The sequence below is a fragment of the Tursiops truncatus genome, chromosome 9, assembly GCF_011762595.2.
Source record: "Tursiops truncatus isolate mTurTru1 chromosome 9, mTurTru1.mat.Y, whole genome shotgun sequence".
Classification (NCBI taxonomy): domain Eukaryota; kingdom Metazoa; phylum Chordata; class Mammalia; order Artiodactyla; family Delphinidae; genus Tursiops; species Tursiops truncatus.
Window position 1 is genome coordinate 90,161,465 of NC_047042.1, and position 13,138 is coordinate 90,174,602.

Sequence of the window (13,138 nt, forward strand, 5' to 3'; positions counted from 1 at the left end):
AAATAAATAATAAAACAAATAGGTTGAAAGTAAAAGGTTAAAAAAAAAAGTGAAAGTCTAGAATAAGATGTACTAGGCTGACAGTAATCAAAAGAGAGCTGGAGTAACCATTTTAATATCAACAAAAATTTCAGAGCAAAGAGTGTTACCAGGGATAAGGAATTTTGTTTTATAATAATAAACGGTTCAATCCTAAACATCTATGCACCTAAAAACAGAACTCCAAAATACATGAAGCAAAACTAAGAGTAGTGAAAAGAGAAAAAGAATAATCTAGTCAGAGATTTCAAAACCTCTCTCTTGATAATTGAGATAATAAGTAGACAGAAAGTCTATAGAATATAGGAACTTAAACATTATCAAACAACTTGACCTAATTGATATTTATAGAATACTTTTCCAAAATATAACAGAATGCTATTTTTCTAGTGCACATGGAATACTTCACAAAATAGTTCATTTTCTGAGACATAAAATGGATCTCAATACATTTAAAAATATTCTTAGGGCTTCCCTGGTGGCGCAGTGGTTGAGAGTCCGCCTGCCGATGCAGGGGACATGGGTTCGTGCCCCGGTCCGGGAAGATCCCACATGCCGCGGGGCGGCTGGGCCCATGGGCCATGGCCGCTGAGCCTGTGCGTCTGGAGCCTGTGCTCCGCAGCGGGAGAGGCCACAGCAGTGAGAGGCCCGCGTACCGCAAAAAAAAAAAAAAAAAAAAAAGATACTCTTCATGCAAAGTAGGCTGTCTGATGACATTGGAATTAAATTTGAGTCAATAACAAAAATATATCTGAAAAAAATATATATATATATCTGAAAAATCATCATATATTTGGAAACTAAGAAGATACGTGTAAATAACCCGTAAGATAAAGAAAAAATAACAAAATCTGAATCTATATGTAGCAACACACAATTGGAAGTGGAATTTTTTAAAAACAATGTTAAATATTTAGAGATAAATTTAACAAAATCTATGCAAGACATATAGTTAAAACTACAATATTTTACTGAGAGGATTTTTTGTTAATCTGAACAAATAGAGAACTGTACCATGTTCTTTGATGGAAAGATTGAATACAGATAATTTGTTAATTCCCCCCTAATTCATGGATAGATTCAGTGCAATCCCAATGACTATCCCAAAGGAAATTGAAAAGCTGATTCTAAAATGTATAGGGAAGTGCAAAAACCATAATGATAAAGATTTAATTTACTAAGAAGATATATCAGTCTTAAACACATATCTACCAAATAAAATATCTGCAAAATATATAAAGCAAAAATCGATAGAATACAGAAAGACACTGGTAAATCCACTGTTACAGTGGGAGATTTCTGATATATTTCTCTAAATTATTGAAAAGCCAGGAAAAGCTAGACCTAATCTTCTATATAATGCATGTGTATGTGAGAGAGAGAAACAAGAAGGATCTGTATCCAAAAATAGGAGAATATACATTTTCCACACATACCAGACACATAAAAATTTTCAGGTACTGTACCATAAAGAAAACCTCAACAAATTTTAAGAAATAAGATCATTATTATCATGCTGGTATACATTATGAAAATACAAGAGGAAGATATGATATACAACATTTCCCCAAAATCATTCAATTACAGAATTCCTGCCTATCTCCTCCACTTTTCTTTAGTTCACAGAATGCCTATTAATATACCCGGGGACTTTACTTTTTAAAGAATGCACAGTCACCTTTATAAATGTTTATTCCTGCTGGTGTTGAGATTTCTTTCTTGACCCATTTGCTCTTACCCTACAGGCTTTAGAAGCTTGCAAAGATGCTGGCTTGGTGAAATCCCTCGGTGTATCCAATTTTAACCGTAGGCAGCTGGAGCTTATTCTGAACAAACCAGGACTTAAGCATAAGCCAGTCAGCAACCAGGTACAGCTTGACAAGGGGAGGGAGGGGAGGGGGGGTGTGGGGAGTGGGGAATGTGGGAGGATCCATTACTCAACAGAAAGAATCCTGGACTAGGAGTCAGGGAGTCTTGTGGTCACTTTACGTGTATCTCATCATTAGACCGTGGGCAAGTCAATTTATGGCTCTTAAGAAAAAAGATTTGAAAGTCCAAATCCAAAAAGTAACCCAAACTTTTTCTGAAGAAAAATAATAATGTAGGGGAACAAAACCTACCAGACATTGACACACAGAGTATTTAAAATAATGTAAGATTACACAAGAACCAACATACAAATAAATAGAAAATAAGAAATACCTTAGAAACAGTCTCAAATAAAATAAAAACTTAATGTAAAATAAAATAGCACAAACTAATGACAAAGGAATTGATTTTTCAGTGAATAGTGTGGGGAAAATTGATAGTTATATAGTAACAAATATAGATCTTTGCCTCATGTTATACTCCAAAGTGTCCCTTTGATCAGGCGTTAAAGAAGAAACAAGAAATTATTTGTGAATACTACAAAAGAATTTTAGTTTTCTGGAGCTATGGATAGAAAGGGAAGCCATGGGAAAGTTATAAAGAAAACCAATACATGTAATAGTGTAAAAATGTTAAACTCTAAAAATATTAGAAACAAAGAGCAAACAAAATTAGATGATTATATCTAAAAATATAACAGAAAAAGGGGATCATGTCCTTACGAATTAAAAGCCTAATAAAAATCAATGAGAAAAATACTAAGGCTCAAAAGAAATGAACAGAAAGTCACAGAAGACAGATTGCAAGACTGATAAACATATGAAAAATATTTAGCTGCTCTAGTAATTATGGAAATTTAAATTTAAGTGTAATTTTGTATTGTGTATCAAATTAGCAAAGTTTCTGTTTTATTTTTTAATATAGTGTTCCATGTAAGCAAGTGATGGAGTGCTGGCAAATGCAAATTGGTTCAACCTTCCTGAAAAGCAATTTTGCAATAAGTAGCAAGCGTCTTAAAAAGTGTTTAGTTTTCTATTTCTAAGAATCCATCCTTGTGAAAAAAAATCAGAACACCCATATGTGTGTTTGTCACAGCACTTTATGTGTGTGTTTGTCGCAGCACTGTTTATCATGGCAAAAAAAAAAAAAAAAAAAAAAAACACCAAAAAGGAAACAACATAAATATGAAAAATTCAGGGAATGTTTACATAAACTTTAAAACATTTATAATATGTGAAATCTTAACAAAAAATGTTCTTGAATCACTCTTGAGGAAAAGAGAAATGGCCACGATATTAAGTGGAAAGACCAGGATACAAAACGTAATACAGTTTGAAGGCGATTATATTATTTAAAAAGTGCAAATATTGGAAAGAAATATATCAAAATGCTAACCGTGGCTATCTCTGGCTGTGAATTTTACAAGTAAATTTTGTTTTCTTCTTTATGCTTTTCTGTATTTCAAGTCTTCTGCAGTGAGCATATATTACTCTTATAATCACAACAAAATACCATTGTTAAATGGGGATATGACATCCTCTTCCCTCTACTTCATAAAACATTAAGCTGCACTAAAAAATGCTCTTGGAACTGGTAAATATTCACAAACTTGGATTATGGTGGACTTGTTTGTTGAATTCATTGTTATTAGAAACTCAAAAGGATTCATAACAGAAAAAATGAATTACCTACATCATGACAGTAGCCCACAGCTAAATAGAAGTGTTGCCCTATTTAGAAGTACCACTTCCAAACTGATACCTCAGCTAGCGCTATATCATATGCTCTCAGGAACAGAGAGCAACAACATTTGCCTTCCTCGTTGATCTCAATCCATCCCTTTATTCCTAACCAATCCCCTACCCAGCATATCCTTCACATCTCCTTCCTGCACCCGTAAGAACAATATTTTGTTCTAAAAATGTTGAAGTGACAAGCAGCTTTCTTCTTACAAATGCACAGAGACAGATGGTGATTTTCGACCTGAGAATGAAAAATAGTGAAAATTTGACAGTGTGTTTCCTCATGCCAAGGAGGAAATACCCTGATCTGTTGGCACAAGAATGTCGATCAGCTTCACAAATATACCCTGAAAGAGAATCAAGGCTTGTTGGAAGATCATAGCCTGAACCTATTCATGTGTCCCGTCGTGTCTGAAAGCAAAATATGTCAAAACTCTAGAGCTGGCAAGGTCAAAGTGCAGGTCTCCCAGCCACCAGCCATGACCCTATGCCCTGGTAGGACCATCTCTACTCCAGAGATACAAAATGAGCAGCTTTCAACCCAGGAATATGGTGAGCATATTTTGGGCATTAGACAGAGTGGACACATTTCATGTGCAAGGGATACATACCTGAAGGCTTGCCTGATTCAAAATTCACGTATTTCAAAACTAATTTTCCCATTAGACTAAATCTAACGTGAAATTTGCAAAATTTTATATTTTTCATTGACTTCGTGAACAAATTGACATAGAATATAACCTCACTCTATAGTCGTTCTCAGAGCTTGAGCAATCCAAGATTCCTTAGTACTCCCTATGATGTCCATCTGAAGCAATGTCCCTCCAGGCTCCGCCCCTGGCTTAGACTGTCTGAAAGCCTTCCTAGCGTCATACAGTGCTCTCCCAGCCCAGTTCAAAGGGGACTGTGGATCTATCTCAAGCCATTTAATCTCATACAAAGTTGCAACACCTAACTCTAGGAACGAAGGAAAGAAGGGAGGTAAGGAGGGACGGAGGGAAGGAAAGAAGAAGGGAAGGAGTAAGGAAACTTTCCACATTCTTCAGCTTTTCCTGATCCTATTCACCATGCCTAACTCACAGGTGTCCTGACACAGAAATTAGTAAATAGTTGTTGAGTGACTTCATTAATGAAATGAAAATTCAATGCAGTTTTTCATGGAAAGACAGAAGAGGTTGGGTTAATTAATGAAAGGACTTTTGCTATTTTCCTTCATGGATTCTGTCCAGCTTCTTAACTTCACCCTGTGAGATTTTGATATCTAAAACTACAGCACTACCAAAGGGTGTTGTAAAACCCCGGACACACCAAGACGCTGACGACTTACATCGGTTTTACCTAGCAAACAAGGAAAAGTAAATACTGCAGCTCCACTGGCTCATTCACAAAGGGCTCTAAGCAGTCCCTAGCAAAGAAGAAGGCAAGTGTGCTTAGGTACCCTTCTCCTTAGAAATAAGGATGACATCAAGGCCCTGCAACATCAGGAACCATCACCACCCTCTACCTTAAACTGAGCATCCGCTCCCAGCCAGAAATGACCAGCTGTACCCCATACGAAGCCCAGCCTACAACAGTCTGCAGCATCAAGAGTGATGTTTCCTAAGATTCTGGCTTTGTCCTTGCTGTATAACTCTTGTTTTCACTCATTCAACAAATGGTCATCAAGCACCTGCCTTATGCCAGGCACTGTGCTAGGTTCTAGGCATGCAAAAGTGACCAAAGACAGATATAGTCCTTGCTCTCGTGGATCATACACTAATGAAGTCAGGAAAGTTATATGTAATTGGAAACTGAGACAGATGCTCTGAAGAGAAGGAATGTGACTCTCTGAGGTCATACGCACTTGGGTCATGTTAGCCTACCCTCTCCCACCCCCACCCTCACCTCCATCCCTAGAATTTCCTTCACTGAGTGGTCCTTTAGCCATATGCCCTCAAGTTTTTTATCAAAAAACTATCTATGCAAAGATCTTTGTTATATTACATATTATATTATATATTTGAGTTTATATTACATTAACTCAAATTTTTGTTGAGTACGGGTTTCTAGTATGTTGCCCAATGCAACTTTCTGTAAACTCCTGAATTTGTTCACAGAATGGATATTCCTGTTTGTTTTGTTTTTTAATTGTATTAGCCTTATTATGTATACATTTTGTGTTTATATATATATATGTATACACACACACAAATACACACACATATATATGTATATAGGTAAATACACATGCTATATACACATGTGCGTACACATATTTAGGCCAGAGACCATAACAGCACTCCAACTGATTAGAAAGGAGTCCCTGTGGGGAAAAGTAAATGTGTTTGGTGCAGGCAGGCAGGCACGAAAGTAAGGAATTCACACTTAGTCTTTAAGTGATGACGTGACCTGATAAAAAAGAAAAAAATTGTTTGAAAAGATTAGTGTACCAATAAGATAGAAAATGAGAAAGAGACCAAAGGGGGAGAGTGATGCTAGGAGTGGGAGAGGGTAAGGGAAAGAAATACAGTCCACCCTCCATAGCCATGGATGCAGAACCCGCAAATATAGAGGGCCCACTGTACTGCACCATTTCATAGAATGGACTTGAGCATCTCTGGATTTTGGTGTTTGCTGGGGTGGGGGGTGTGTCCTGGCACCAATCCTACGTGAATACCTAGGGACTACTGTACTGTGGACACTGTGTGTCACTTTTTAGAATTAAGAAATGTTCCCAAGTGGGAGAGAAAACAAAAGTGTCTTAGGGAAAAGGAGGGATCAAGATTATGCGGGGGCAGGGGAAAAAGAAGAAATGGGAGAAACTGACAAGGGGGAAAAAGAAAGTTTATCAAATTAGAAAAAGGAAAGAAGACCCACCTCTAAGAGTTCCAGTTTACCTTTCCACTTCATCAGTAGCATTTTCTTGTGCCTTCTAGAAATGTAACTTGTCAAGTATTTAATACTTTAGATAGTGAAAATAATAATTATATACTTAAAATATTTTAATTAAGACTTGGTTGATTTTAATTAAAAAGAAAGCAAACACGTAGGTCAAAAACTACCATAATGTTTAAGAAGAAACTTTGAGAAGAACTTTTGTTGACACATGTGTTTTTAGTGCAGGAATCCTGTCAGTAAGGTACAGAAAATGAAACTAGGCCTACACTTGGTGTAAAGAACTCTCCACCAAGAAGACAAAATTCATCTGTAAATTTAGTTTTATACACACTCTACCTCTTGTGAAAATATTCATAGATGTTTGATAGTGAGGGACAGAGGGCTTCTGCAACATGTCACTTCTATTTACCAAGACTGTAATGTGAACCTTGAGACTGCGTGTTTGTTATGGAAAATTGTATTTGCTAGAATATTTACTATAAATAATTGAATCTGTTCACTTAAAGTTTTAAACCGATAGCTGTAAAAATTGAATTTGTCCCCCAATTATTTTAGGATTAACCCACAGATGGTGACCTCACTAACCTTGTTTTAATTCATCTCACCGATATATAAACAATGTAAACTTCCTTGTTGGGAAAAATATGTAAGATTTACCTTGCTATCCAGAATACTTTTCAGTCGATTTTATTGAAGAACTTTTTACAAACTATATAAAATTGCATTCATCCAAAAGCCCTTAATTTTGTGCTCTGCTCTCCAATGCAACCACATAGGTTGAATGCCATCCATATTTCACCCAGCCAAAACTCTTGAAATTTTGCCAACAACATGACATTGTCATTATTGCATACAGCCCTTTGGGGACCTCTAGGAATCCATCCTGGTAAGTAATGCTGTCTGTCTCCTCAGGAAGTATATTTCCTTGGTGTAGAGTATGAGGCTAATGTAAATTACTTGACTGAAATGACTCTATTCAGCTGTGTGATCTTAAGGAAGTAATTTCTTCAAGTCATTCTCCACATATGCAAATTACAGCTAACAAAACCTTCCTCACTGAGGTGTTGTAATAATTGATTAGACTCTACCTGTAGAAGTGCCTACCAGTACCTTATTATTTGACAAAGAGTCTCTATGGCCATATTCCGAAATTTTTGAAATCTCTGTATTCAGTGGCAACACTTCTACTGTGATGCATTCCACAGACTTAAGTAGAAATTTTTCTACTCTAAGATGATTCCAAGAGTTGTGCCTTTGTTTCTTCTACTTCAGTCTTCTTGCCTTCCCCTGTATGCCTACTTCCAACCCCATTCTCTCTATAAGATCCATCAAAGCAATATTATTTACCGTCTGGAAGAGGCAGCTCTGAATCTGCCTGTCTTGATCTTCTCAGACTAAGAGCAAGTCTTCTGAATACTCTGCACTCAGAGAAGTTGGTTACAGGTGACCTGAAGTGTTCTGGATAGGTTACCAGGTGAATGGGGGTCAGAGGAGGAGGGTGATTGGTAAACCACTGGTTCTCATTACTCGGACTAAATATGATGCATGTTTCGATTTTTTTTTTTAAAGGGTGAATGTGTCTTCCCCACCTTTGTTAAAGGATGCACTTCTAAACTCACTGGGGAAAAAATACAATAAGACAGCAGCTCAAGTTGTTTTGCGTTTCAACATCCAGCGAGGAGTGGTTGTCATTCCTAAAAGCTTTAACCCTGAAAGGATCAAAGAAAACTTTCAAGTAAGAGAACTGCTTCTGGAAATGTAAAAAGTAGGGTATTATTTTTTTTAGAGAGAATTTTGTGTTCAGATTATTAAGAAAGTTGCAATGCCTTCATATGTTATTTTATACCTGCTCCCCGACCCCCTCCGCCCACACCTGGATTTAATTTTAGCTGAATTTGAGACAATTCCTAGTAATTCAGGGATTTCTTTGCTGCTTGTAGGCTATCTAGCTCCCTTATTTCTTCTGTTTCCTTACCTATTGACTCTGGACACCACCTACTCCCTTCCCCACCAGCACAGCAGGAATAGAAGGTATAAAATTGGAAATTCATAACAGTCAACTTTCCACCTTCTTAATGGCTCTGGAAAAAGTTGGGGACAAATTTGGAAATTATTGAAGAGGATCATTTAGACTTCATAAATGCCAACCCCCTTTATTTCCTCTATAAGTAATCTGTAATCAGCATTATATATATAGGTGAGAAAAGAGGCCACTAGACAATGGAGTGATTAGTTTACTGTGCTACTTCCAAAGAATAAACTGCTAGGTAAATGCAGCCATAGAGAAGTACCATGTAGAGTTAATCAGTTACCCATCAGTTAATAATTTAAATTTCAAAAGTAAGTTGTTTTTTGTCTTACTCATAATTAAAGATAAAAATGAGATAGTATTTATCCCCTCAGATAGGAAAATAATCAGAATGTTAACAGTGTGTGGGAAAACAGGCAGTTTCATATAATACTATTAGAAACATAAAATGATGTAAGATTTGGAGAAGGATGTCATTTTTCCAGATCCATCAAAATTCAAACATACATGTCCATTGACCCAACAATCTTTTTCCCATAGATGTATTTGCATATTCATGCACACATACACAGATGTTTATTACAGCATACTTTATCAGCTAAAAAAAACTGGAAACAATTTTCAATAGGATATTGTAAAACAAATTATGATATATTTGTACAATGAAACAGTATATAGGCATTTTTATTTATTTTTCTTTTTTAACAGAACTCTACTGAGGTGTAATTGAAATGCAATGAACTGAACATAAAGTATAAAATTGGAAAAGTTTTGACATATGTACACACCCATGAAACCATCACCACGATCAAGATAATGAACATATCCAGCACCTCCAATAGTCTCTTCATGCCCTTTTATAATCTATCCCTCCTGGTCCCCAATCCCAAGCAAGCACTGATTTTCTTTCTATCCCTATAGGCTAGTTTGCATTTCCTAGAATTTCAAATAAATGAATTCACACAGTATGTGTGCTTTTATATCCATTTTTAAATAATAAAGTGAAAATATAAGTACTGACATGGGAAGACATCCATGCTATTAGACAATTATCTTCAGAGCTTTTTTGCTACCACATGAAGGAATGAAATTCAAATTTACCAAAGAAAAAGAGACATAATTTATTGGCTCTCATAACTGGGAAGTCCCTGGGTAGGTCAGACATGACTGGACACAGGTATTCTAATGATTTATAAAAGGATTGAGTTCTCCTCACCCCCTTTCTCCACATGGTGGCACACACAGATTAATATGGGTTAATCTGTTACCCACATTTAGTAAAGATGATCACAGATAAAGGCTTCTGTCTCTGTCAATCCCTGCTTGTCCTTTTATGGGTCATTGGCTACTCCCATAATAATCACTGTGTCTAATGAAAAAGATACCTTGATTGGTCCCCTGGGCTACATCCCTATTCTTGTGCTGAAGGAGGTGAGGTCATGTGACAAATAGCCCTACTAGGTGCGGGAAGGTGTTAAAGAAAAAGGAAGCTTGTAAGGATTTCTTTTATAAGTGACTGGTTCATTCATGACTGTTTTTATGTTATAATAAATTTCCTTCTACAATCTCATAACTCCAATTCTTGGATAATAAATAATCAAAGGAAAGAATGCTCTGAAAAGACCACTTGGAAACAATGCTTGGGGGAATGACTAAGTAAATCGTATTACATCTATACTACGGATATAGTAGTTAAATAAATAAAGTCAGTCTATATATTTTGACAGAAAAGATCACCAAGACATATTATGTGAATGAGATAAAGCTGCAGAATAATAGAAATATGATACAATTGCATTTTGCTGTTGCTGTGTTGAATGTTTGGAAGGAATCTGTGGGAAGGGGAATAGCACTGGGGTGGTGGGTATCAAGAGGCACTTTTGTTTCTTTTACTCCATACATGTCCATGTATTTCTGTAGTGTTTCATTTCTTTACAAAAAGCATATATTCATGTATTACTTTTACAATTAAAATTTATTCATGTAGGGCTTCCCTGGTGGCGCAGTGGTTGAGAGTCCGCCTGCCAATGCAGGGGACACGGGTTTGTGCCCTGGTCTGGGAAGATCCCACATGCCGCGGAGCGGCTGGGCTCATGAGCCATGGCCACTGAGCCTGCGCGTCCGGAGCCTGTGCTCCGCAACGGAAGAGGCCACAGCAGTGAGAGGCCTGCGTACCGCAAAAAAAAAAAAAAAAAAAAAAAAAAAAAATGTATGCATGTAAATTACTAAATTAAAAGTTAAGGGATAGAAAGATAAAATAATAAGAGAAATTATAAACAAATCAACTGTTAAAAATATAAATAAGCTAAAATAAACTATTAAAATGTTCATAAAGGACAATTATAAAACCAAGGTACAAACTGTACAAGCTAAAAAAAAAAATGAAAAAGTAATTAGAATTAAAAGGTAGATAAAGAGACATTAAAAATGACAAGAGAAAGGATTAATATGATGAACCAAAGCAAATTAAAAGTTAAAAAAAATACATAAGCAAATTTAGAGACTAGGGAATATTTTTGTTAAAAAAAAAAAAAAAAAAGTGCACGAAGGCCATAGTCCAGAATCAAAAGTTCAGCATCTTATACCAAAATAATAAGAATTCTTCACTTTTAGATTTTTAGGAGATGTTCTGAATGTGTATTGTTTCAGAACATTTGAAATTTCTTGCAAGGTGTCCCCAGCAGGATTGTCTTAAAGACAAAGGGCAGAAAGAATTCCACCTCCACATGGGTGGGGTGGCCCCCCCGCACTAGCCCAACTCCTCTAAGACATTTGCAGAGATGTTCATAAATCTTTGAAGGGCTCCCACTGCTGGCCTCACTCCCTGATCCCAAGCTTGACCCATCTTCTACTATTATAAATGTCTGTTTTTTTGTTTCTGTTATTTCAGATCTTTGACTTTTCTCTCACTGAAGAAGAAATGAAGGGCATTGAAGACCTGAATAAAAATGTCCGCTTCGTGGAAATGCTCATGTGAGTTCTGGGGGATCATTAATCAGGTTCTGTGCAGTGATGTTGGATTGTCAAGCGTCAACCAACAGGCTCTCATGAACCGGGACCATGTCCATGGAAGGCACAAGGGTAAAGGCCGGTGGGCAGCATGTTCTGAATTAGGAACTTCCTACAAACCTGCATTTTTGCTTAAAAGAATATTTTTGACATTTATGACATTCCCATTGGTTAGGTTAAGGCATCACAGGCTAAAAACATTGAGGAGAATTAAATCAGTTTTCGTTATGTTAATACAACAGCAGCACAGATATGCAAACAACATATTTATTTCTTCCTTAGAAATCAAAGTGGGCACAAATTAGAGCAAAGCTGTCAACAAGAACAATTCCTGGGAGAGAGGCATTAGAGTGCAGTAGAAAGAGCACCAGGTTGAGTTTTAGACAAATGTTTGCCTATAAGATTTGGAGCTTCTGGCTTCACCTATTGTCTGACTTCCCACAAGCAAAATTCCTTTGAAGTGTTGCCAAATTTAAGTATCAACTGAAGTAACCCTTTATTCTCTGAATATTACAGAGCCTTAAAAATAAAAAAAAAGAATATAGTTCATGTATATATACACACGTATATATTTGTATACATACACACCCACATTTTTTCTTCTTAATCATTCTTCATTAATATTTCCAGTTCTTGAAATCACCTGGATAGTATTCTTCTTTTTACAATCTTCTCTTTGAGTGTGCATTTAGAAAATGCTCGTTAAGATGGTTCGTATAGCTTGGGCGCTTATCTTATCGGTCCCACTATTTTTCATGAGTCAGAAAGTGCGGACTATGCTGACACTGAATTTCTGAATCAATTTCTGAATTAATAAACAGCTGTCTAATGTGAATTTTCCAGGGGAAAAACTATTTGAAATCAAGAAGCACCTCCTAGCCTCAAGAACATAAAAGTAAACACAAACACAGAACTAACCCTTACACGTTAATTAACAGCTCTTGAAGATAAACTATTTCTATTGAATAAATATCATTAAATTAAAAATAGTAAGAGATAGCCAATCCTCCAATATGCTGTTTTGTTTTGTTTTTTTACAGTTGGTTAGTGACATTATTTGGTTTGACATTTTATTTATTTATTTATGGCTGTGTTGGGTTCTCGTTGCTGCACGCGGGCTTCCTCTAGTTGCGGTGAGCAGAGGCTACTCTTCGTTGTGGTGCGTGCGCTTCTCATTGCAGTGGCTTATCTTGTTGCGGAGCACGGGCTCTAGGCGCACGGACTTCAGTAGTGTGGCACGCGGGCTCAGAAATTGTGGCGCACAGGCTCAGTAGTTGTGGGACACAGGCTTAGTTGCTCCATGGTATGTGAGATCTTCCCGGACCAGGGCTCCAACCCATCTCCCCTGCATTGGCAGGCGGATTCTCAACCACTGCACCACCAGGGAAGCCTGACCTTTGACATTTTTAATACCTAATTCTAGCAACACTGGGAAAATAACTCATCACATCTGGAAATAACTAGAAAAATCAGCAAGGAGAAACAAAGATTAGGCCCCATTGATCAAAACAATGTATCATTTAGGGATGCTGGGCCAAGGTTCTGCTGCTTTTCATCTGGCTGATCCTTGATA

At 36.7% G+C, this 13,138-nt stretch overlaps 1 protein-coding gene across 8 annotated transcripts in view; it reads left to right on the forward strand.

The window, feature by feature from the left end:
- Nucleotides 1-13,138, forward strand: part of AKR1D1 (aldo-keto reductase family 1 member D1) — an 88,625-nt gene that overhangs the window by 61,860 nt on the left and 13,627 nt on the right. For 5 of the 8 annotated variants that reach the window (XM_033863331.2, XM_033863334.2, XM_033863330.2 and 2 more), the window contains 4 exons: nt 1,785-1,907; nt 7,304-7,413; nt 8,097-8,262; nt 11,447-11,529. In XM_033863331.2, coding sequence (XP_033719222.1) covers nt 1,785-1,907; nt 7,304-7,413; nt 8,097-8,262; nt 11,447-11,529 — 482 coding nt within the window. Of the gene's footprint in view, nt 1-1,784; nt 1,908-7,303; nt 7,414-8,096; nt 8,263-9,264; nt 9,525-11,446; nt 11,530-13,138 lie in introns of those variants that run through there. The other 3 variants (XM_033863332.2, XM_004324967.4, XM_019949636.3) reach the window with 2 other exon arrangements.